The 25934-nt window shown below is 48.1% G+C and overlaps 1 protein-coding gene across 2 annotated transcripts in view; it reads right to left on the bottom strand.

Annotated features, from left to right (window-relative positions):
- The window catches only part of Trpv3 (transient receptor potential cation channel subfamily V member 3), a 29738-nt gene extending 3804 nt beyond the window's left edge, over window positions 1–25934 (bottom strand). For both annotated transcript variants that reach the window (XM_057775870.1, XM_057775871.1), the window contains exons 1-12: window positions 25816–25934; window positions 17809–17913; window positions 17607–17693; window positions 16753–16907; window positions 15848–16024; window positions 13905–14045; window positions 11330–11610; window positions 8965–9141; window positions 7919–8077; window positions 7168–7269; window positions 6121–6194; window positions 2643–2808 (exon numbers count right to left, since the gene is read on the bottom strand). In XM_057775870.1, the coding sequence (XP_057631853.1) occupies window positions 2643–2808; window positions 6121–6194; window positions 7168–7269; window positions 7919–8077; window positions 8965–9141; window positions 11330–11610; window positions 13905–14045; window positions 15848–16024; window positions 16753–16907; window positions 17607–17693; window positions 17809–17913; window positions 25816–25934 (1743 nt within the window). The remainder of the gene's footprint in view (window positions 1–2642; window positions 2809–6120; window positions 6195–7167; window positions 7270–7918; window positions 8078–8964; window positions 9142–11329; window positions 11611–13904; window positions 14046–15847; window positions 16025–16752; window positions 16908–17606; window positions 17694–17808; window positions 17914–25815) is intronic.

Raw genomic sequence — 25934 nt, 5'->3', positions numbered from 1 at the left:
ATTCTACACTTTAAATGAACACGTTTTCAATTGTAACTAAATAAAAGATAAGAAAAAATTGCAAAACTATTCAATCATTTAAATCAATCTTAGTGGAACATGCCTATAACTCAAGTGCGTTGAAGGCTGAGGCATGAAGCCCATGAGTTTATAACCAACCTGAGCTCTATATTAAGAACCTATCTCAAAAAAAAAAAAAATTTAAAAAAAAAAGCTAGAGCTAATGGGCCAAGCAGTGATTTAAAAAAAAAAAAAAAAGAACCTATCTCAAAATCAAATTTTAGTCACATAAATTTATAATTAAGCTACATTTTTAAGATAATAGATATTCAGAATTGAGAGTTATCTGGTTATTTCTATCTGGGGATTATTTGTAGCTATTGTAACCAGAGAGCAGGAATAGTAGTAACAATGTAAAACTGCGCATCTCTTCCCAGCTGCTAAGAGATACAATGTCAGCAACTGCAAATCCTCCATGGTTAGAATATTCATGCTGTGAAAATTGGCAATGCTACAAATATTTAAATCCTGCCGACAAAAGGTTCCTTGTTTTATTGATGTCTACATCTAGAATCAAGACAATGACCCAGAAAAACGTCAAGGCAGATTAAACTTTAAAATGTGGCCTGTCAGCAACCGAAGGAGGTAGATGCAGAGATCAACAGCTAAAAAATGAGCCTAGCTTTTGGAGACCAGCCCAAGAGAGGGAGGAGCAATGAGCAAAGGGGTCATGACCATGATGGGGATACCCACAGAAACAGCTGACCTGAGCTAGTGAGAACTCACTGAGTCTGGACTGATAGCCGGCAAACCTGCATAGGAGCAAACTAGGCCCACTGAATGTGGGGGATAGTTGTGAGGCTTGGGCAGTCTGTGCGGCCACTGGCAGTGGGACCAGGATTTATCCCTAGTGCTTGAACTGACGTTTTGGAACCTATTCTTTTTGGAGAGATACCTTGCTCAGCTTAGATATAGGGGCGGGAGGGCCTCAGTCCTGCCTCAAAGTGATGTGTCAGACTTTGTTGACTCCCCTTAGGAAGCCTTACCCTCTCTGAGGAGTGGATAGGGGACTTGGGTAAGGGGAAGGTGGGGGTAGCGGAAGGAGGAGAGGGAGTAGGAACTGGGATAGGTGTGTAAAATGAGAAAAGATTGTTTTTTAAAAAGTAAATTTAATAACAAAATATAAAATAAAGTGTGGGCTGTCAGAAACTCTCAACTGGACAAAGTGCAGAAAATTAGTCTCCAGGGAGGCTCAGCCATAAATGGGACATCATGTCCCCTCCCCACAAGGTTCAGGGAGCACTGTGGAATAAAGGGCAGAAAGACTGTAAGAGCCAAAGGTCAGGGACGATTAGATGGAAGCAGTGTCTTCTGGGCATGCCAGGACCAGTGTGCCAAGGAACTGCAACTGTTGCCTGTAGAACAGCTGCATAAGATCAAACCAACCTCCATTCCAGCATGGAGGGGGGTCACCAGCAACCCCAGTTGAGAAGCTAGTGATAGTTGATGGTTTCTGGGGAAGAGAGGGTCAGTTTTTCTTTAAGAGTGAGGCCTTGATAAGTTGATCACATTGCAGCAGATGACTCCACACCCGAGAGTATATGCACATCACAAATTGGAATCATTAGGTGTGTGTGTGTGTGTGTGGTTTTATATATTATATATTCATTATATATTCTATACATATGTGTATATATATTTGATATTTTTTAAAGAAAAGAAAACTTGAGGTTAAGAGTCTTGGGTGATGAAAGGAGGAGTTTGGCAGAGGAGTCAGGTAAATATGACCAAAATATATAGTAAGCACGCATGAAATTTTCAAAATGTTAGTTATAATAATATATATATATTATTATATATATATATTTGGATTTTTTGAGACAGGGTTTCTCCGTAGCTTTTGGTTCCTGTCCTGGAACTACCTCCTGTAGACCAGGCTGGCCTCGAACTCACAGAGATCCACTTGCCTCTGCCTCCCGAGTGCTGGGATTAAAGGCGTGCGCCACCACCGCCTGGCATAATATTATATTTTTAAGTATAGGCTATCTCTCGCTGTTACATCATGACTAGCACAGGAATGTTACCAACCCTTCTGGTACTTGCTAACAATTATCCAGCTCAACAAAGCAGTTGCTCTCCGCTTGACTAACAAGCTCCAGGCTAAGTCTCCAGGGCTTCATCTCACCTTGCTGCTTACAAAATAAAATGTCAACCAGCCTGAAGGTCAGACAGGAGCAGCGCTCACTTGTCAGGTGCCACCACAGGCTGGTGACATCCTTCATATAGTAAAAATGTATGATGAATGTATGTATGTATGCAATGTATATATGTATGCAACTTGTCTATGCACCCATGTAGGCATGCACACACATATATATCCCAAAGCGCAATTGTTAGATACTTTTCCAGCATGCTGATGCTCAAGGGTCATAATATTTCCTTCATAAAGTGTGTTCCTATCCACTGCCCAAACAGCCCAGGTGTCTTAAGAGCTGGACATTTAACATCTGACCAAAACCCAGTGAAGACTGTGGCATTTTGGAGAAAGTGCTGGACTACTGAGTATCATTTCAGATCTTAGCATCCACATCTGAAAAGTGGACGCCCTGCCCTCAGAGGGCTCTGTGCAGTTCCCAGCATACCTTCTGAATCATGACGCTGTACATGCCCATGGACTGGAAACCTCTCGTGTAGTAGAGCATGTTCGCCCAGCCCAGGGCCATGGCCAGCACGAGGCAGGCGAGGTATTCTTTGCAGGCAAACAAGTACAAGAAGACAGACAGTATCACAAGCACAGCTTGAACAAAACTGTTCAGGAGACACAGGAGACAAGGGCCTTACTTCTCAGCAGCAGGCAGAGACATTCAACCCCCAAACCTTAACCTTTTGAAGGGTCACTCCAGTGGCTGATGCTGATGAGATGTATAAGGCTGCCTGTCATCCATTCGGCTGGGACTGAATGCAGTGTAGACTGCATCGCTAGCAGAAAAGCAGAGCCAGTGTGGACTGGTTGTACCTGGCTGGGACTCTGGCATACAGCCCACAAGGCCAGACGACTTGGAAATCACCTACATGTTACAATTCCCATATAGATAGATGTGAGAAACACTAGGGTAGATTAATGATTTAGTAAAATGTATGTTTTTGATAAAATTATAAATCTTCCAACATTCATACTCAGAAACTAATCATAATTTTAAAGTCTCCAAAAGCCTACTCTTCTATCATTTTAAGGTATAACGCAGCTGGAAAATGACAATTACCATCTTTCTACTTCTACAAAGTACCCACTGTGGTCAAAATCGGAGACTAAAAATAGAAGGGTGGTTGCCAGAGGGGAAGACAGATGGGGTTAGGGTTTACTCGGTCCAGAGTCTCAATTCTGCAAGAGGAAGAGCAACCTAGAGGCTGGGTGTACAGCCGTGTACACTCCACAGCCTTGAGCTGAACTTGAAAATGGTTAATAGGGAGGCTTCAGGGGCGGCAAGATGGCTCAGGTGGTGAAGGTGCTTCCTGCCAAGCCTGACAACCTGAGTTTGATTCCTGGAACTCACATAATAGGAGGAGAGAACCAGCTCTCACATGGTGTCCTCTGACTTCCATATATGGCATGACTTCCTTCCTGCCCGTGCGCGCGCACGCGCGCGCACACACAAACACACACACACTTAAATAAGTATTTTTAAAGTATTTTAAAGAGGGTAGTTTTGTGTGAAACATCATTGTGGAAGAGGTGGTAGAATGATTGCAAGAGCCAGAGGTTGAGGAGGCCTGCTGCAAAGCCATGTTTTCTGAGCATGACAGAGTTGTTATTTATAAGAATCACAGTGGCGGGGGCTGGAGAGATGACTCAGTGGTTAAGAGCATTGCCTACTCTTCCGAAGGTCCTGAGTTTGATTCCCAGCAACCATATGGTGGCTCACAACCATCTGTAATAAGGTCTGATATCCTCTTCTAGCCTTCAGGCATACAGACAGGCAGAATATTGTGTCCATGATAAATAAATAAATATTTCTTTAAAAAAAAAAGAATCACAGTGGCTGTGGCAGCATAAACAAGATCTGCATGAGATCAGGACAACCAAACTTCCAGTGTAAGTAAAGGAGGGGGTCACAAAGCCCCACCCATAGCTAAGGCGCTATTGGCAATTGATGGCTGCTGGGGGAGGAAGAGTGTTTCCTTTGGTAGTGTGGCCTTTGACTGGCTGCCAGCCTTGTCTGTATAGTGAGTTCTGAGCCAGCTACATAGTGAAACCCTGTCTCTGAAACACAAGTGAGTACATGAAACTGGGAGGGAGAAGTGGTAGGGAAATATGAGAGGTGGTGGAGGTGGAGAGTGAACGTTAGACTGATGAAAACGTATTATATGTGCATATGAAACTTTTCCAAACAACAAATATAGCATGCAACAAGCATACATGATGAAAACATCCTCCTAAATAGTGCCTACACTTGCAGTTTGGAAGACATCTAACTGAAAACTCTTGTGCTTCTGATGTCAGACAGTTTCACAATTACAACGCCTCTGACCAAATTGAGGCCACAGCAAGATTGCTTTTCCTGCAAGTGAAATCAAAGGCCTGACTGATAAACCACACTAAGGACCATGGTGAGCAAGGGTACCCTATCCTCCTCTGCCATGACAAAGCAAAGAAGAAACTGAAGAGCAGGACAAAATGCACCAGGACCAGAGACTGTGTAAACAAATCTCTGGAACTATCGAACCTTCTCAACAATGAGAGGCACACATGTGCTCTGCATCCTGGGGCAGTGTCTAAATGGCCTGTCCACTAACTAAACCTGTCCTTAGGGGATGAGGAACTCAGTTCATATCTCTGGAGCAGTGGTTCTCAACCTTCCTAATAATGCAACCCTTTAATACAACTCTTCACATTGTGGTGATCCCCAATCATAAAATTATTTTCACTATTATTTCATAATGGTAATTTTGTTACTGTAATGAATCATTATGTAAATATCTGATATTCAGGATGGTCTTAGGTGATCCCTGTGAAAGGGTTAACTCCCCAAATGGGCTGCAACTCTCAGGTTGAGAACCGCTACTCTAGAGGGCAGGTACACATTAGGTAAAAACTAGGTAGGAGCTGGAGATGGCTCAGCCGGCATAAAACTTCTGCATGAGCATGAGGACCTGAGTTCAGATCCCCAGCACCCATGTAAGAAAGCCAGTGGCGGTGTGTGTTCACCATCCCAGCCCATGGGGAGGCAGAAACAGGGTGGGATCCTCAGAGTTTGTTGATTAGCCAGTCTAGCCAATCAGGAACCTCCAGGTTCAGTGACAGACCATGTCTCAAAAAGTAAAGGGTCTCAAAAAACAAGGCCAAGACTGATTGAGGAAGATACCCAGCATCAAACTCTGACCTACATACATACACATGTACTCCTGTACACGAGCAGGGACATACCACACACACACACACACACACACACACAATCAGAAACATCAGTCTCCTACATATTCAGAAGAAAGACATCAAGAGTGTGCCACAGTTGTGGAACCAGCATTCTTCATCCTTAGCTATGACATTACCACAGAGCCATGATGACCCTCTGCTCGTTAAGGGAGGGGTCAGAGGAGGTCTTAGTGTCAGCTGCATCTGACTTCATGCAGAGAGGCTGCTAAGCTGGGCTTTCCCACAGGAGCCCAGGGCCACCAACACAGCAACAGCTGGGGCTCTGACACTGCTGGGACACGGCGTCATGGTGTGTAACTTACTACCCTGCTCCGAGGACTCCAGAGTTGACTATACAGAAGACTGATTTCTTAGGTGCCTTCTCCTCCTGACCAACCAAGATCTCAGGTGGCAACTTTAAGGTACCATTGAAGCTAGAAGGGGTTGCCTTAATACCCTGCTGTGTGCAAACACCATCAGGACAGCCAAGCCTCTGTTTCTCTGGGGTGCCTGCCATTTGGGGCTCTGAGAGATGGAATTAGCCTTCCCGTGCCATCAAGACAGATTCTGTCCTAGGGGCTCCTGATCCTCTTCACAGACACCTACATACTTCTCCATCTAGAAGAGGCAGAGGGGGTCTCTGGACTGTAATGATAGCAGGATGCTTAGACATGGACACAGGCGGTGGGCTGGACAGACCTACTTACAAGACAAAATGAAACCAGGCATCTGACAGGATGGACTGTAGATCAGAAGGTCTCAGCAGGAAAATGGCAATGCCCTGGAGACAACAGAAAAGAAAGGCTTAACCCTCTCCCTGCCCTCCCCCAGGGTTCTAGGAAGTACTGTCCCCAGTGGGGATTCTGGGAGGGTTCTGTAATGTGGTAGCTCAGCTGGAGTACAGGGATGACCTGTGTCTGGAGGACATCACTGACCCCTCAGTGAGGGTGACCCCTCCCACAGGCTTCTCACTCCTATCCTCGGCCCAGAAAAGGCAAAGCAAGCCACACACTCACTAAAGCTACCCGCCAAATGCGGCCTAATTTTCATCTTCTGCTGCTTCTCATGGCCTCCTGTCCTGCTCTACTGTACTGCTGAACTTCCACCCCTTCTCCCACTCCCAGACAAGTCCTCTCCCTCCCTCTAAACACGGTTCTCATCCACCTTACAGTCTCAGTGTTCGTGACCATTAGCTCCCTACCCAGTTGAGCTTAAGAAAGGCAAACTCCCTCCCTCCCTGTCACACATGCATCCCAGTGCCCCATATACAAAAGACTCCACATCTGTAGGTTGGTTCATTGGCTGGTTGAACGGATAAACAGGTCGGTACATGAGTAGATGTGTAGTAAAGTGGATAAATGGATGGTCACAACAGGTGGGGAAATAATTGAATAAAGAACAGAAGTATGGTGCTGAGGTTGTGTAGGATTTGGAATGGATGACTGAGTGACTGGATAAAAGGCGGGTGACAAGATGGTAGAACCAAGAAGGAAGACTCATAGACACAGATGGCTTGAAGGATATATACATGGCACACAACTCGACAGATGAATGGAGGAGGAGATGGAGCCGATAGAATAGGCCTGTCTTACTCATTGTTCTCTGTACTATAACTTAGAAATCTAAGGCCTAGAACAGAAATGTCTTCCTGAAACCCCTACAGTAGTGGCAATATAGACTAGAGTGCAAGTCAGCCCTGCTCCCACCCTGTTGGCCTCAAAGGGCAGTCTAGAAGGGTATAGAAATATACTCACCTCTTTCACGGAGATGCATGTGGCCCAGATAAGAACAAACATCCTACCTAGGAGTTGCAGCCAACTCATCTTGTGTGTCAGCGCCAAGGGGTGCGGGAGGTCCTGGGGGGAAAAGGAAGGAGATGATAAGAATGAGGAATAGGTAGGGAAGGACAACACCAGCCCTGAAGGAACTAGGCTGTATAAGCATTCTGGGCCTTCAAGATGGACCAGAGGCCTTTATGGAACCTCATCTCCTGGCCCTGCCTGCCCCACCCTCAATGAGAACCCAGAACTCTGCAGTGAGAGAGACAAGGCTCTATTTGCTAACAAGCCCATTGCTTGGTTCTTTCCAACTATACCCACTATCAGACACTCGATGGGGCCTCCTCCCATAGTTCAGTGAAGCCAAGACTGCACTCCACTAACTGGGAAACTGAGGCCCAAAGTAGTGGGGAAGTTTGACCAAGTAACCTCTCCTCCACCCACCTTCTGTGGGCCTCACAGCAAACACAGTGTATTCTAGAAAGTCTGGGAAGGGCCTGGAGCTCCTTCATCCCCAACTCTCTCCCAGTATGAATCTCCCTAGATCTATTCACCTACAGATTGGCTAACTATTCTGTGCACTGGGAACTTTGGAGAATAATTGGATGACACCATGAAAAGGCCTTAGCCTCTCTGGACCTCAGTATCCCCATCTCCACATGAGGCAGTTCCAAGATCCTCTACCTCAGACCTTCCACACACCACCCCATCCCTAGAACCCCCGTACCTTGTCCTCCCGGGGACGGTAGTAAGAGACGAGGGTCAAGGTGATGTTGTAGAAGAAATAGAAACAGAAGGACAGGAAGAACATGTATTTGGCGAATTTCTTCCACTTCATATGCAGCAGCGTGTGCAGGGGCTCCAGGGTCAGCATCTCATGCCGGTTCTGGGGACAGAACACCCCGTGGAGATGAGGCAGGCAGAGAAGGACCATTTCTCAAAGGGCCTATCAGGAGCCCAGAGTCAGTGGGGTCAGTGGCAGAAGGCTCTAGTCATCGGAAGCGATGGACCGGCTTGATGGAAGTGTTGGAAGGGTAACTCCCAGTTCCCATGGCTCCTTTAGGAGCAGTCAAACACTCTGGGGGAGGGGAGCATACTGGGGCTTCTTACAGGAAGAACTGATGCAAACTGGACTGGAGACTAGAAAGGGGCTCTAGTATCTCTGTGACCTTAGGACATTGCCTGAGCTTTTCTCGGCCTTCACCTCTTCATCTATACCACAACCCTTATCCACCCTGCCGAACAGGCTGCTGTGAGAGTCCAGGGAGCCTCTGGGAAGTAGGACTGTTGATAAAATACAAAGGATCTATTCCTGGCCCTCTGCCTCACTCACCCCAAGAGCAGAAAAAGGAGCTGATCCTCGGTCTTCACCCCAACTTCACTGGTGTTCCCTCTCCTACCTCCTCCCAAAAGGTCCAGATTGTTCCAGCTAGTGAGCACTCTGACTTCCTGTGTACTCAAGATTAGAGGAATAAAGGCCTCTAAGCCAGACCACATAGGTAAGTTAGGGTATACAAGATACCACACACCTCTTAAATTGCCTCCAAACTGCCCAGGATTTGGAAGCCAGCTCCTCAACCTTAACTCTCTTATTCATTGTTGGTCAGAAACAAAAAAGCTAGCTTCTGCTTGGGCCATGTCCTCTGTTCCAGACTCCACTAAGACAAATCACCAATATGGGGCTTAGGGGAAGTTGACACAGTTCCTCCAGGGTCCTCAAGCCCTGGTCCACCCCTCATTCCTTGTTCCTGCCAGCCTGCTTGGGAGACCCACGTCAATGTTGGTGTTGTAGACGATGATTTCCAGCACAGAGTTATCTGTCGTGGTGTCTACATTGGTGAGGTCATAGAGTGAGGATGACACAGGCCCATATGCCCAGTCCGTGAACTTCCTGGACAGGCTCCGAAGAGGCTTCTCCTTGATCTCACGACTAAGGATGTACTTCAGAATCTGGGGATAAGAAGAGAGATAATGGGGTTTGGAAACAACAGGTCTGGACCAGCCAGAGGCAGGTCAACCCTGAATATGTTCAGTATGAGTGCCACCTCTGCCTGGAGTCATGACTGTGAAATGTGTGTCCTTCCAGCTGTGTCTGTGAAGTGGAAATGAAGTTCACAGTTCTTGCCTTCTCACGAGGAACCAGAGTATGAGAACCCTTTGCACACTGCAGAAAGACAAACCATCAGCTAGTAGGTCCCCAAACCATCTGGACTCCAGTACAGCAAGGAATCCAAAACTGACCATCTTTAGAAGCGATCTCCATGAGGCCTGAACTTGGAGCTCTCAGTTGCTCTGTTCCTCCATCCCCCCTCAGTCTAGACTTTACAGCAGGCTCATCACTCTGGCTGGACAAGCCATGGCATCAGACACCAAAGAGGCCCATGGAATCCACTCTGCAGGTCAGTGGTCCTCAAACTCTGCTGTATGTTAGGGTTTCTGGAGAGTTTTTCAAAACACAGAGGCAACTACTAAAACTCCAGATTCAGGAAGAAACCTGGAGAGCACTTTGTGAAGCTCTCTGAGTGGGTCCCCTATGCAGGAAGAGGGGTCCTGCTCTCCATCTGACCACTTCCTGAAAGCCTAAGCCATCAGTCACCCTATACTGGGAATAGAGCATCCAGGGATATGAACCCACAATCCAACAAGAGGGACCTGTTGGGAAGACAGCATCAGTGTGTGACTCTCACTCAGCTCCACAGCCTTCCCACTGCATCTCCCATCACACCCAGGCAAACGACCCCTACACCCTAGCGAGTAAAAACCCCAGGGGCAGGTCTGCGGCTTCAGCCATCGCTGTGTCTTGCACTAGCAGTATGGCAGCCACCTTGGGTGGCATCCAGAAACGTTTTCCACAAGGCACTGAATAAAAGAGAGTACTGGGGAACCTCCCTGGTGGGTACCTCCCTGAGACTGGCCCAGAGGAAAGCACTACCCGCTGGAGTAGCAATTCTCGACCTGGTGATGCGGTCCCTGTTGGGGTCGCATATCAGAAATATACATTGCAATTCATAGCAATAGCAAATTACAATTAGTAAAGAGCAACAAAATTATTTTATGATTGAGGGTCATCAAAACATGAGGAACAGTATTAAAGGATTGCAGCATTAAGATTGAGAACCATCGCCCTAGAGCATAAGGGGTCCCAGGGCCGTGCCCTCTTAAGATACATCTTCCCTGGGCTGGGTAGCAGGGAGCACAAATGAGACACTGGCATGCAGGGAAAAGCTCACGAGAGAAACTAGACCCACAAATACCCTCTGACTCTCCTTAGAGCCCCTACAAGCTGTGACCGTGGGTAGCAGGACAGGGGGGTCAGACATACAATTCTCCCTTTGTTAAAGTCATTCTCCATCTCCTCCTCCCCCACAAGGGAATATAAAGGTCCCTTGTGAGCTCCAGCCCTGGCCTGACCTCAGTGCAGCTGACTAGAAGAGGTAGAAGGGTACACAAACAGAATTGCTGAGTGGTGCCAACCATCTAGCGTCCTCCCACAGCCCACCAGGAGCCACAGTCCCCTCCCAACATCGGTCCCCTGAGAAGAAACTTGATCTCAGCCAAGCCACAGCTCCAACCACAGATAAACAAAACACATCAGCCTGGCCCAGCCTAGGTCTTCCCAAAGAGCTCAGATGAGCCTAGAGTTCTTTGATCACATCACACAGGCAAAGGGGCCTATATAGCCACACTGCTAGAGAAGAATCCTAACCAACAGGCCAAGGTCCTTCTATTGCCAGAGAGCAGACACCCATTGACTGGGGACCCAGAGCAGCCATTCTGGAACCACAGCCCCAGAAGAGGCAAGCCTGAAGGACAGATACACAGCTTGTGGTTGAGCATCACCACTCGGGAATGCTCAACCACGAAGCACCTGAGATATTGCATCACCTTGGCCTTAGGGATTCCCCAATCTGGCCCCACCTAGGAAGTTCCAGGAAGAGAGACTGAACTCTGGAGTATGTGACTGGCATCCTAAGGATAGAGCACGTGCTGGATTTAGCGGAGCCACCACTGAAATTCCAGACCTAAGCTGGGGCATTCCTAATGTTGAGGCCGGAACCGTGGGATCCTCAGATGGGCCCCAAGCCGACAGAGTAGTAGCTGTGCCTCCCCAGTCCCCACCCTCGCTGCCGGGCCCCACCTCAGCCTTGCCCATCTTGGCAGCCAGCTGCAGTGGCGTGAGGCCATCATTGTTGCGCATGGTCTCCAGCTCCCAGTTGCCACTCCTCAGCAGGATCATGTCATACATGCGCTTAACAAAGTCATTCTGGGTCTTGAAGTCCTCAGCCACTGTCACCAGTGCGTGCAGGATGTTGTTTCCCCGAGAGTCCTGGGAGGTGATATCTGTCTGTTCATTCTCCATCAGCAGCTGTACAATTTCGGGCTGGTTGGTACATGCTGCCAAGGCCAGGGGTGTCTCGCCTGGGGAAAGGGGTGTCGGAGCTCAGTCCTTCCTAGGCCAAAAGCAACAGCCTTCAGGCCCCAGGACCAGAGTCCCAGATACTGCTCATCACAGCAGCACTGATCCCTGAGGTTCCCTGACCATCCCACTTCCCCTTGCTCAGTGAAAGCTGAAGCAAGATCACACCAATAGTCACCTGCTTCCCCTGCTGCCCACTGACTTTCCAACACTCTGCTCAGCAGGGGAGCAAAGCAACCCAGTTAGGTCCCTGCTTACTCAGGGTGACAACCTGGAAAGCCTTCTAGGTTTTGAGTTCTCATCCTCTCAGGCATGCTCACACCTCTACAGGCACAGCAGCCTCCTCCCTCAAACATGGGACATTTCCTAACCTTGGGGCCTTTGCATAAGCTGTTCTTGCTTGCTGTAGATACTCTGCATTGCTTATCCCCAGTCTTGGTTCTGATCTCACCTTTTCACTGACTCACTTTAGCCACCCTATTTAAAATTTAGAAATCCTCCCACTCACCTGGACAAAATTCCTGCTTCTCCTTCCTCTGTTTTACTCCTACCTGTGCCCTCTCTTCATTCCACCCAACAAATGTTTCTCAACACTGGCTGTAATTAGGTCCTATGCTGGGCAATGGGGACACAAGAGTGACTGAGCAAGAGGCTGTCCAAAGATGCCCAGACTCATCTAGTCCTGCTGATTAAAAGGCCAGAGGTGTGGGTTGGAAAGATAGCCCGTGGATAAGATTATTTTCTGCACAAGCATGAGGAACTCAGTTCAAATCCCCAGCACCCATATAAAAAGCTGGGCATGATTGCTATGGGGGCAGAGTCAAGCAGTTTGCAGAGGCTTACTGGCCACCAGCCTAGCTTCAGGTTCAGTGAGAGACTGTCCCAAGGGGAAAAGATGAAAAGTAATACAGGAGAACACCAGATAACCACTGGGCTCTGCACACACACATGCACACACACCACACACATAACCTCAAATATAAACCACACATACACAAAAAGGGAAAGAGGAAGGAAGGAAGGAAGGAAGGAAGGAAGGAAGGAAGGAAGGAAGGAAGGAGACAGAGAGGGAGGGAGAGAGGAAGGAAGGAAAGAAGGGGGAGAGAGAGAAGGAGGAGGAAAGGAAGGAAGGGAGGGAGGAAGAGAGAGAAAGAAAGAGAGAGAGGAGGAGGAGGAGGGGGAGGGGGAGGGGGAGGAGGAGAAGGAGGAAAGAAAGTTATAGCCCACACCTTTAATCCCAGTACTCAAGAGGCAGAGGCGGGAGAATATCTGTGAGTTCAAGGCCAGTCTGGTCTACAGAGCATGTTATGTTCTAGGACAGTTTGGGCTACACAGTGAAACCCTGTCTCGAAGAAAAACAAAAAACATAAATTTAAAAAAAAGTCAAAGCAGTCACAGTCAGGCCCAGTGGCACTTCCTATTGCCTGTCCTTACTGTGATGGTGGTAATATATTTATAAAAACAACAGAATCTCACACTAAAGTGGGTGGATTTCACTATAACTTAGTTACATATCTTTTTTTTCAACTCAAAGAATCTGTAAAGACAGTGTGAACATTGTCAGAAGGGGGGAAAGGCATTCGTGTCTTTCCTCCCACTAACAACCCCAACACACACACTACACATATACACACATGCACAGTCTCACACACAGGAGACACACACATACAAACACACACAGAGACAGACCAAATTTTTTTAAAAAGTAAATAAAGCCAGGAGGTTGTCAAGGAAGGACATTATAGGCATTTTAGCCAAGAGTACCTACCAAAAAGACTCCAGAATCTCAGGTCTGCAGAGATCACTCCCTTACATAAATGGCACCCTGTAAGGACATTTATCCAGCACACACAACACAACTGTTTCTGGATTTCTGAGGGGCCAGAGATTCTCCCCATTCACTCTGCCAGTCCGCACAGATAGCACCCATCTCTGTCTTACTGCTCTAAAGCAGGTCCCTTTCCTCCTCAGCCCAGTGTCCTCACCTGTCCTTCATGCCCTTTTACATACACACACACACACACACACACACACACACACACACACACACACCACCCCAAGTCTCTGTTTCCTGCAGATGTGACCCCTTCTGCTACCAGATGGCACTGTCAGGCAGGCTCTTCTACCCCAGTGAGCCTCTCTGGAGGTGGCACCGGATGGATCAGCACCAACCCAGTCTCTGATCTGCAGAAAAGATTCTCTCTTGCAGCGCCCCCATGTGGCAAGGCCAGTCACAACGGAGCTCAGGGCAAGAAGTCCCTTCTCCTCTCCCCATCCCCCCTTCAGTGTCACCTACCAAAATAGAAACCTTCATGCTGGTTTTTAGGGTTGAAGAAGATACCCTTGGCGTGCGCGTTGACGTCGGCGCCTGCTGCTATGAGCACTGCTGTGATATCTCCCTGGCGCCGCTCAATAGCGATGTTCAGCGCCGTCTGCCCTGCGAACAGAGCCGGCATGAGCACTCAAAGACCTGGGATAACTTAAGCTGACCGTGGAGCCCCTTGACCCCAGGGAGCAGTAGCTGACTGAAAACACTAAGGGTATAGATATCGTGTGAAAGACACCATGTTGGTAGCTGCCTTGGTTCTGAGAAAGCAAGGTTGAGTGGTCCCCTGCCTTGGAGAAGACCAGGGCAAGGACCTCCTGCAAGCCTAACAAAGGGCTTGGTGGAGAAATCAAGAGGCTAAGGGAGTCTGAGAAGGAAAAGGACTTGTGACCAGGACAGAAAAGCCTTACTACAGGGATGGATAAGGTTGATAAATTCACTCTCTCAAAAAATATGTTAAAAAAAAAATCCTCTCCAGTGTGGGAACCTAAGTACACCCAGGAATAGACTCCATCCTTGCCCTCAGAAGAATCTTCTGGGCAGGCCTAGTGGCCCAAGCCTGTAGTCCAGCTACTCAGGAGGCAGGGAAAGGAAGATCACAAGTTCAAGGCTATGTGGACTGTGGAGTAAGCTCAAGACCCACCTGAGCAACTTAGTGAGACCCTAGCTCAATTTTCTGGAAGAGCTGGGGATGTAGCTCCATAGTGAGAGCACTTCCCTAGACCACCACCCCCAAAAATAAAGGGATCTTATCTTGTGCCAGCGGTGGGAAGATCTAGGACCCTGAAATAAACAAGAAGAAAGAAACGTACAGAAAGAGATTGGGAGGGGAGAAGGTAAACCTCAGGCGCTGTTCTGAACGTCTGCAGGACTAGTGCCAGCAAGTGACAGGCTGACGACAGGATATGGCTCATTCCCTCTCTCTCTCTGCCTTGACCCTCAGGGAGCTCGCCCTGCAGTTCAGCAGTCAATCAAAGCAGCTGCTCCCTGGGGATCCCACGCTCCTCCATAGTGCCATGACTTTCCCTTTTGAAACTCCGTAGAGTTCAAACAAAATAAATCAAGATTACGTTCCCCATAAGAACGGTTAAAGAGCCCGTCTAAACTCCCACCTGGGAACACTGAGCTGTTTACGTCCCCTGACATAGCAACAAGATGGCCCATCGTGAGCTGACCACTCTGCTAACTATGATGAGTCAGTGACTGACCCCAGAGACTTAGGATGTGACCTAGTAACTGCTCACATGGGGTGTCCTGGGGAGGGAAAAAAGGCCCTAAATTATATTCCCTAGTTCCACTAAAGCCATAAAGCAACGCAGAAAACTAGACTGAAGGGAACAGCTTGTGACACGACTGCAGAGCTGACCGTTGCCTTCCCTGGCCCCTACCTGGCTCTCCAGCCTCATCACCCGGCTTTGGTTTGTTTGTTTGTATTTGCTTGCTATGTGGTTCCTGGGGATCTAACGGTGTCTTGTGCGCGCCAGGGAAGCTCTCCTCAATTGAGCTACATCCCCAGAGCACCCAGTCTTCCCACTGTCAAATCAGCTATGGCCGTGCCCATCCTGGGGCTTTTCCCCTGAACTTGCTCCAGCTCCTTCCCATCAGCTAGGCTCCAGGTCAAAGTTGCCATTCTACAGTTACTCACCCCGGTCACTCGCTCTCATATTACATCGTCATTTCTGTTCCTAGCACAGTCTGTCTACGGTCACGTTTTCAGAGCATCCCCGTTTCCCGACTTGTCCACCCCTGCTCAGCATTATTCATGGGAAGGATGAGCAGGCTGCCTGCTGCGTATCTGGCTTCCATGGCCAAAGTGCCTCTGTACAGCAAGACTGGCGTGGCTGTGTAGCCACACCACATGGGCAATACCCGCCTCCGCCCTTTGCTCTTAAGTAGCCTCTGCCTACAGGTACCTTCATAGGCCTCTTCTGTGTACTCGGCATTGATGAACCTGTCCAGGATGCCGTTCTCCTCGGCAAAGGCCAGCAGAATCCGCACAATCTCTTTGGTGTTGGGGTTGATGTTGAGCAAAGCCTTCATCAGGCAGGTCTTTCCTGTGTCTGAGGCTGTCAGCTTGTGCATGAGGAAATCTGCAGATGGAGTCAAGGATAAAGGCAGGGCTGGTTGCCTGGGCCTCCCAAACAGAACAGGGTGTGGGAAACGGCAGCCTGCACCTCAGAAGCACACCCTCTACCCTGTACTGGGGGGAACCCCAACCCTGTACTACCTAGCACTCTTCCTTCCTCTCCTCACACCCTCCTCCGGCTCCCTGCTTGGTTTACTGTTCACAGCTCTCTACCACCTATGAAAGCCTCATCCAGCACCCACTGTTCTTTGACCTTTGAACTTTCTCTGTGGAGGGGAGATAATATCATCTGCTGCTTGGCTTCCCACTGGCCATATTTGTGCTGAAATCTCCATCTTACCCCTTCTCATGGCCTAAAAGTTAGCTCGTTACCTCCCCATCAACCCTTTCTTCACCTTGTTCCCCAGACAATAAACCCACTAATCCTTCAGTTCCTGCCAGTGCCTAAGGAACTCTCCAGAACTCTTCCCCCTCTCCCAGGCCTACTACAAAGTTCCAACATTGTTTGAATAGCAGCTCTCTCCAGATTTACACCACCCCGTAGCCCTTCCAAGCCCAACACCTGCCTTAACCCACCCATGACTCCCCATGGCCCTCTAAATCAAGCTCAAGATTGCTATGCCAGTATCCAAGGTGCCTCACGCTTCAATCCCAGAGGAGTTGGAGCAGAGGCCAAGCCAAACCAACCAGGGTCCCCAGGGCCTGCATCCTGTACCAGGGCCGGGCACTGACCAGACACGTCCAGGCCACGGCGCCGTCTGCACAGCTCCTGTAGTTCTTGTAGCAGTTCCCGCAGCTCCCCCACGCAGCCCTCAGACACGGCCGCGAAGATGCGCTTCTTCAGCCTCTTCTTCTTCTGCCTCTGTTCTTCTTTGGCCAGGTTTGCGCTAAGACCAGAAGGCAGGCATTGAGAATTCACCCCGCATTCGCCTCAACTCCTACCCTCTTCCGCTCCACCACCAGAGTTGCTGGCCTCCAGACCGCTGCTCCAACTCCTGTGCCTCTCACGTCTTTTAGGGATACCCATGTTTGTGCTCTGTGTTGTCTGATCCTGGTTCCCTTCCTATCTATATGCAATCACAGTGACCAAAACACACCTGTACACACGGAGGTGATCAAGAAGGATGTGTAAGTTATTACTTTGAAATATGGAATTAAGGGAAGAGAACGCTCCCTTTCATCTCCCTATCTGAACTTTTCCCTCTATCCTTCCCTGCCCCCACATTCTCAACAGACCTTTGCTGTAACATAGATTATGTTCTTTCATTTGTATGTGCTCTTGCAAAAATGCATACTGATGTTCTATGTGAATGGATTTTAAATTTATGTAACTGTGTAACTTGTGCTAAAGTCCTTATTCTCCTGGGCATTGTTTGAATGTTTTATAATGAACAAAACCATTTTATAATTTACTGATATTTCTCTCCTTTTCACAAAATGTCACATGACACAACCATGGCCCAGGCCTCCAGACATTTGTCTCAGCTCCCCAGGGATAATGGTTTCTTTCTCTTTCCTATGCAGGCCAACCCTGTGACACCTCCTCTTGCTGAGAACAGTGTCAGAAGGGGGAGAACCATACTGACCTTGGACTGTTGGGATTGGATGGGGTCTCTGTCACATCATCCTGAGGAGACTGGGGGGAGTCCATGTCATCACAGTTGCCAGACATGCTGGCAACAGAGAAGAAGAACGAGAAGGAAGAGAGCAGGACAAATTTAGAAATGTACAGTGCTGCATGCCACAGTCAGGCACAGCCATGTGTCCAGGCCAGCAGCCAGTACTCACCACTGCCGAATGTTGGAGTCCATCGGCTTAGAGAAGATGGGAGGAGAGGTCTTGGTGACTGTGGGATTGGGCTCAAATCCTTCTATCTCCAGGAAGAAGTGTGCACTGGGGAGACACCCAATCAAGGCCATTAGAGCTGGGGCAGGGCCTATGTGTCTTGCAGTCTTGCTACGAGGACCCACCCATACTAGTCCTCAGCCTGTGTGCCATGTTAACCTATTCCTCATGGATGGAGTAGGCCCTGGGTTCTAAGCTGAGTCTGAATGGCTCTTGTCATCACCTTGTGGATGAACCCAAGAGGCTCACTGAGGATGGCCCAACACCTGAGGATCTGCAGTTGTCCTCAGGTAGAAGCCCTTTCGTAGATGGGAACAACATGCAGGTAAACACCAATGCACATTCAAAACACACACACACACACACACAAAGATGGGAAGACAGCAACAGGAGCTGGGATTCCCATTGCCATCCAGCTGCTCCTAGAACCAGACCTGAAGGCAAAGCTTTTTAGGAGGGGTCCCTCGGCTCAAATCCACACAGGCCTTACAACAACTTAAGCGAAAGGGCCAGAGTCACCCTGGCTGCCCTCACTGCCCATTAGTCCCTTTGTCATAACAGAAAATGGACTGAGAAAGATAGGGTAGGGCAGGGAGAACTCAAGGAGCCGGAAGCGTAGGCTGAGTATCCCCCACCAAGAAAAAACACCCAGACCAAAGATGGGGGCCTATGCCCCTAATCTCATCACTCAGGAGGCTTCAGGAAGATCATAGGTTTGAGGCTAGCCTGTGCTACATAACAGTATTATCTCTAAAGAAAAATATAAAATATATCATTTGAGAAGAGCTATCTTCAAGCTAACAGGCACCAGCAAAGGTGGCGAGAGTGGGCGTGGGTGAGAGAAGAGCCCTTACATGCTGCTGTAGGGAACATGGAGCAGTGCAGCCTCCGTGGGAGTCAGTATGAAGGCACCGCAGAAAGTTTACAATAGAACTTTCCTGTGACCCTGCTGTATACTCTGTAGGTCTGCAGCAAAAAGAGCCCTACAAGGACACCTGTAGGTGTGCATGTCTCCTGCATTCACTGTTCACAATAGCCAGGTTACAGTCAGCCAAGCTGCCCACCCACAGGTGAACAAATAAAATACGGTACTTTATAAAATGGTGTTCTAGTCAGCCCTGAAGAATGAGATTCTGTATCATTTTTGAGAAAATGTATGGAGCTGGAGATTCAGCAAAGTGAAATAAGCCGACTTAGAAACACAAAATATCTTTCTCTTACATGTGGAAGATCGAAAAGGGACGTAAAATTACATGTGGAGGCCAGTTGGTGGTGGCGCACACCTTTAGACCCATCACTCAGGAGGCAGAGGCAGGTAGAACTCTGTGAGTTCAAGACCAGTCAAGACCAGACTGGTCTATAAGAGCTAGTTTCAGGACAGGCTCAAAACAAAAAAAAAAAAAAAAAAAACAAAAAAAACCTGCAAGTGGAAATGCTGATAAAAGAAAAAAGAATAAGAAGAATGCAAGAGAGATGGCTCAGCAGTTAAGAGCACTGTCTGCTCTTCCTAAAGACCCAGGTTCGATTCCCAGCAAACACATAGTGGCTCAAAACCGTCTGTAACTCTAGTCCTATGGGATCCTGTGCTATCCCTCTTCTGGCTTCTGTAGGCATTTCACATACATATTTCACACACATAATATACAGACATACAAGTATGCAAAACACCAATACACATAATAATATATATTCACATATATTTTTTAAAAAAAGAAAAAGTAAAAAGAGGGGGAATATGATCAAAGTTCATTATGTGTATTGCATGAATGTCAAAATGAAGTCCCTAACTTTGTGCAATTGATATAACTAGCAAAAAATGAAAAAGAAAGGATAGGGAGGCCCAGAAGACATTTCCAGACAGTGAGGAAGAAAGACAAAGCCATGGCCAGCTTTCTCCTCAGACATCAAGGAAATGGAAGACACACACTACCTCAAGAAAAGCCAGACGATCTACCCAAGATATGCCAGCCACAGCCAGCCACGCCCACAAATGTGGATACACATGACCTTGAATACCACAGTCACACACTGGGAGATGAGTCTTCTAGTAACGTTAAGGTGAGGATCAGCTGAGGGTGAACTCAACTGCACGACACTCAACCCTGCAGCTGCTGCAGCTTAGCTGCTGCTGGCCATGTGACCCATTCAGAATGCTGGTCTCCTGACTGCAGGCATGCAGCATTTTCTAAACACCTTTACTGCCTGAGTCTTTCCCAGGCCCAGAAAGGCGGATGCTGCAAAGTGCAGCTCCTCCCATCTCAAGTTTAGAGAGAAGAGCAGCTAGGTGTGATCAGGGCATCTGAGGCTAAAGATGAGTAAGCACCTCCCCCCAGGGCAGACGCGAGTTGGCCATAGAACCTGCTTCCCGCTGTCCAGGCTAACAAATGACACAGCAATGCACACTGTTCTGCTCAGTTTAGTCCTCCGGCCTTGCTTCCAGCTGAATCCACTGCAGGAATTGGCTAAAGGGAGGCTACCCAATCGGGGCAGGCAGGAGAATCCTGGTCCCTCTCCCCACTTCAGGTACAGACAAGCCTAAAAGCTCATAATAAATCCATAAATAGGGCAGAAGACACCCTGGTCTTCTCCCTCTCAGCTTCTGACCACCAACGAGAAGCCTTCTGCCAGGCAGGGCAGCTCACACCTGTGGAGCACTCAGGAGGCTGAGGCAGAAAGATTGTTCAAGGACAGTCTGGCTAAGAACCTGTTGAGGAGAACAGGAGAGAGAAAAAGAGGAAAAGGAAGGAGAGAGCATGTGTATGTGTGTCTAGCCTCACCTAAAAACAAATACTTCAAAACAGAAGAAAAATATCAAAAGAGAGAAGACAAAGGGAGGAGAAAATCTTTGGCTGGGACCCAAAGCTTAGGCTCTGATCAAGCTCTGCATCTGCCTCCAGGTGGGTGCTTTCCATCTTTGGACCAGGAATCCTCAGCTGATGGGATACTGGTTAGGCCTAATAATTCCCAGCCAAGGCAACCCCAAGACCATGCATTTGTGGACTGTCCAGCTTAACTGGACATTGACTATACCCTGGTCTACCACTCTGAAGCTGCCCCGCTCCACTATGGCAGCAAGACTCAGAGATTCCAAGCACATCTCTTAAAGATATGGCCTCAGGACAGCCTGGTTGAGAACTGTCAGATTTTCTCCAAACAAAAAGAGCCCCAAACCCGCATCCATGGATTTTCTCCAAGAAAGTTTGGTCTGGTACTCTCTTGAGCCTACCCTGCTACTGAGGCTGCTTCACTCAACGTATAAATACTTATCAAGTTCCTACAGTGTGCCAGGCACTGGTCCTGCAGCTATGATACAGGGCGACTCCCTTCTTTTCCAGATCTGCTATTCCAGTGGATTGATCAAAACTGACTCCAAGGCAAGACCAATGCATAGCACAGATAAGCCATTTGGTTCTTTGCTCTGGACAATACACTGTCATTCAGCTGTAAGATTCCCAATAGCAAGGACTATAATAACATTATCTTTGATTTTCCAGACTCAACCTTGGTTTCCTAACAGTGATCCTGGTACTCAGAAGTGTTGAAGGAGCGGCTAATGAGGGCAGCGGGCTGTGCTGCGTCCCGCCACCCGGTTAGCTTTACCCGAAATAATTACACGGAAACTGTATTCTTTTAAACACTGCCTGGCCCATTAGTTCTAGGCTCTTATTGGCTAATTCTTACATATTGATCTAACCCATTTCTAACATTCTGTGTAGCACCACTAGCTGGCTTACCAGGAAAGATCTTAACCTGCGTCTGTCTGGAGTGGGAGAATCATGGCAACTGCCTGACTCGGCTTTCTTTCTCCCAGAATTCTGTTCAGTCTACTCCACCTACCTAATTTTCTGTCCTTAGTAGGGCCAAGGCAATCTCTTTATTTAACCAATGAAATTAACACAAGACAGAAGACTCTCCCCCATCACAGAAGACCCCACTGAATGGATGCACAAAAGGATAAGTGATGAATGAGACATATTCAAGTGGAAGGAATAATGGCTGACCATGCAGAAGGACAGATGAGTTAATAGATGAACAGTGGGTAGATGACAGAATAATGGAAGAACAGATGGATGCAAGATGCATGCATGCATGTATGGATGGATGCACGGATGCATGGATGCACGGATGCATGGGTAATAAACAGTCAAGTAGGTCGAGAAGGTGGAGAGGTCTGTGGATACAACCAATACTCAGACAGATCAACACAACCTTAAACTGTCGATGGTAGAGGCTGAATCCTCCCTGTGACTGGCTGTGACGCCAATTGCTGAAAGCTCTCGCCTTTTCCCGCCCCACCCCCCTCTCAGTCTCATACACAAAGCTGAAATGGGGTCTTTTGTGACTCCTCTTCTCAAGGGCTCCTCGAGAGATCAAGAATGATACAGAAAGCCATATCATGTAAGCATTCAGCACCCAGGCCTCACTATGCAGTGATCTGGCTGGGCAGCATCCTCTCTGTCTCACACACTCCCCTCATTTCCTCGCCTGACCCCTCATTTACTCCTCCACTTACTCAAAACTAATCAGTGGCCCATGTATGAAACTGAGGCACTAGGAAGGTGACAATCACCTCTTCCAGAGACCCCATCCTCAGAGATGTCAACCAGGACTAACACATTTGTCCCAGTGACCACATCAGTCTCTTCAGGGAGAGGCTGGGTTACAGGAGCATGAGAACAATGGAGGCCCTTATGACTGAGGTCAGGAATTAGAGGTTCTGTACGTGATAACTGGAATACAGACTGGATATTGAAATATGCCTCTGGTTCTAGAAAAGCCCTGGAGTAGAGAGAAAGAGAAATGCTTCCTGGGCTAGAAAGGAAGTCTGTCTTGGAAAAGGAAAGCTTTGGATCCAGAGAACAAGATGTGGAGAGAGGAGTAATGACAGCCAGGCTGGGGAAGACCAGACAATTAGGCAAGGGCCTAACTCATGACCCATCCCTGCCCTACTTGGCATTAGACAGCCACATCCCAGCCACTATCATAAGCACATGGGAGGTCTGGACCACATGACAGCCTGGCTCCTTCCTGCTGTAGATGATCATTGTTTATTCCTTTGGTCTAGGCCAAAGGGTGCAACCTGGGTGTGGTTAACTTGGGTGCACAGACAGCTGTATTTCATTTCTCCACCATTTCTGTCACTTTCAAGAGAGCACCAAGACCAGGAATTCCGCAGGGCTAAACAGGAGCTTGTCTAGCCGTCGACTCTGATCCAAGAAATATCCAAGTATCCAAACTCCCCAAGGCCAGCTCTCTGACCCTGGATGTTCCCTTGCTTAGGGCCCAATAAGGAGGTCAACGTAGCAACTTCTGAAGGATTGACACGGTGGTTCAGGAAAGCTCCCAGGTCCAAAGAGCTCTCCCCTCTGTGGACCTATAGGCCTCCGGCCTTCAATTCTCCCATGAGCGCATAGCCCAATCATTAATAATGACTGTCATTGTACTCTGTCTTTAAAAATAATTTATTCTTCTTCTTTTTTCCGTTTAGGCCCAAGACTTATACTCATTTCTGAGGGAAAGTCTCAAACCTTCACACGAGAACCCCTTAGAGAGTCTACGGGACCACAACTTCAGGAGACAAAAGTCACACCTCATAGCCTTGCCTGGGCCAAGTAGCCTGTAACTAATTTCAAGAACAGACATGGGCTTCAAAAAACACAGTTCAGATGGGCCTGATGTGAAAGAATCCAGGGTTTTCTTGAGATCCTGTCCACAACCTACCCCATGCCCAAACCTCTCCTTGGAGTGAAAAGGAGACCCAGAGAGATGGACCGTATTGGCTTAGTTAACTGTGTCTCTGTTACTTCCTGGATGGCCCATGAAGATCCATGCTGCCCCCAATTGTATGCCACCTGTCTCACCTCCACTTCCTCCTAGCTTTCTCTCTTGAGAAAGGGTAGAAGCTCTGCCTGGGGTCTTCTAGGCACCTCTTAGTTGGTACTTCACACATGACCTCGACTCCCCACTCCTGCCCTTGCTCCTTTGGTAGGCTCTTGACCGAGGTAACCCGCCATCCTTCTGAGTTACCCCACCAGAAGGGTGTATCTTCTGGCTTTTCCTTCTCCTTCTTGCCCCTAGAAGATCCCATGACTCACTCCACTCTCATCCATCCCTTCCTCCTTCCCTGAACACTCAGGCTCAGACCTTATCAACTGTCACCTGCTTCCCAACAACTTCCTCCAGGTCTCTCTGCCCTCAGTCCCCCTTATAATGCATTGTCTACATGGGTCACCCGATGAAACATTTCCAAAATTCCTCTCTCCCTGTACCACCCATCAGGAAATCCCCTGTGACTCCCCCACTCTCCACAGGATCATCTGTGTACTTTAACAGATCCCCCAAGACCTGGCCCTAACAGACTTGTCTCCCTGTGACTCTTCTGCCCTCTTGGCACTTCAGCTACTAAAATCCTCACTCCCTGCTCTCAGCCTTCACTCTCAGGACCCTTTCCCATCAACTTCATCTACCAAAGCCCACTCTAACGTCACCTCCTCTCTGAGGTGCTCCAGAGTGTCCACAGGCTCAGAATGACCTGCCTCTCCTCAGTCATCCTCTGTCAAAGGTTTTTTACTGACTCCAGACACTTTCCACATTCCCCTTTGTGCCCACCTCTCCAGGCTATTAATAAGAGTGGGTGTTCTTTATCTCTGTGTTAAGACGGGAAACCTCAGTGATTCTGACTTTAACCAACAAGCAGACAAAACCAAGTTCTCCACTGACCCAAGAGGAAGGCAGGCAAATGAGACATCCTAGACTGTGAACCAGAGCTAGCCTCTTGGTGTAGGTTGGCCCAATTGAGAAGTACCCAATCAACCAAAGAGATCAGCCGTGGACATTTAGAAGTCTGCTCTCTGTCCCAGCATCCTCAACTTTGAAGTGAGACAAAACCACTCCAGCCCTAGCCAGCTTCCAGGAGTCCCATACTGTCAAAGTCAACACACACTGTTCACTGATCCCCTGGCTGTGCTAACCACGTTGTCAACATCACGGCAATTACCTGTGTCTTATAAGCTGGTTCATTAGTAGTATCATCTTATAGAGAGCCAGCTTGACACAACTATAGCCATTTTGATCATAATCTCCATTTTTCCCACCAGATGACCATGCCATGCATCTAAAGACACATAGTCATTACATTAACTGAAGCTGAACATGGGGTTGTACATCCATAACCCCAGCACACAGAAGGTGGAGGATCCTAAGTTCAAGGCTCCTTGGCTATGTATCAAATACCAGACAAGCCTAGGAAACATGGCAAGAACCTCTCTCAAAAGAAAATACTCAAGCGAAAGCATTATGTGCCCAGCTTGTTAATAAACAGTGGCCACGAGAAAATCTGGTATATTCTGATTAGTTACAGCCACCTTTATCCAGCTTAGCCAAAAATATCCACCTGCTTGCTTGCATACCAGGATTCTCCTGTTTTGCCGCCTCCCAAAATACACTTTTTTCTGTAAGTTTCCAGTAATTTACATTTTGCACAATACTGAATCCATCTTTCGGTACCTTCTGCCTCCCCAGGCTTCCTCAATATAGCCTATTATACAGAGTCGATTCCATGGTAGATTGAAAGCTGCTACATGTGTAGGTGAGAAGAACATGCCCAGCTGAGGACCCAGACTACTTAGAATGACACCCACATTTTTACTCCTCTTCTCAAGAACCGCTTTAGCAACCCTTACACTTCCAAGAGCCTTCCTGAATGTTCTTGCTTCCATTCCCCCAATCTCCTCTAAGGAGAACCCATCCCTGTGCCAGTCACGAAAACATCAGCAAAGGCACCTGAATATGTAGTATTTGTCCCCACCCCCAAGTTACACCCAGTCTGTCATCAGGTCACTCCAGATGACACTCAAGAGTCTTTAGTCTATGGGAGACAAGGGATACCTGGAGTGCGTACCTCCAGAGCCCCACACTGTACAAAGCTCAGGCCCAAGCCTTCAGCCTTACCTCTTCTTGGTGGGAGTGAGATCTGCTGGCCTCTTCTCTGTCAGCACAACGGAGTTCCCACTGGGTGCAGTGGTTCTTCTGCCCATGAGGGGCACCATCTCCTTGGAGTGGGCATTCAT

Source organism: Chionomys nivalis, chromosome 7 (assembly GCF_950005125.1).
Source record: "Chionomys nivalis chromosome 7, mChiNiv1.1, whole genome shotgun sequence".
Taxonomy (NCBI): Eukaryota; Metazoa; Chordata; class Mammalia; order Rodentia; family Cricetidae; genus Chionomys; species Chionomys nivalis.
This window is presented reverse-complemented; position numbering and strand designations above follow the sequence as displayed.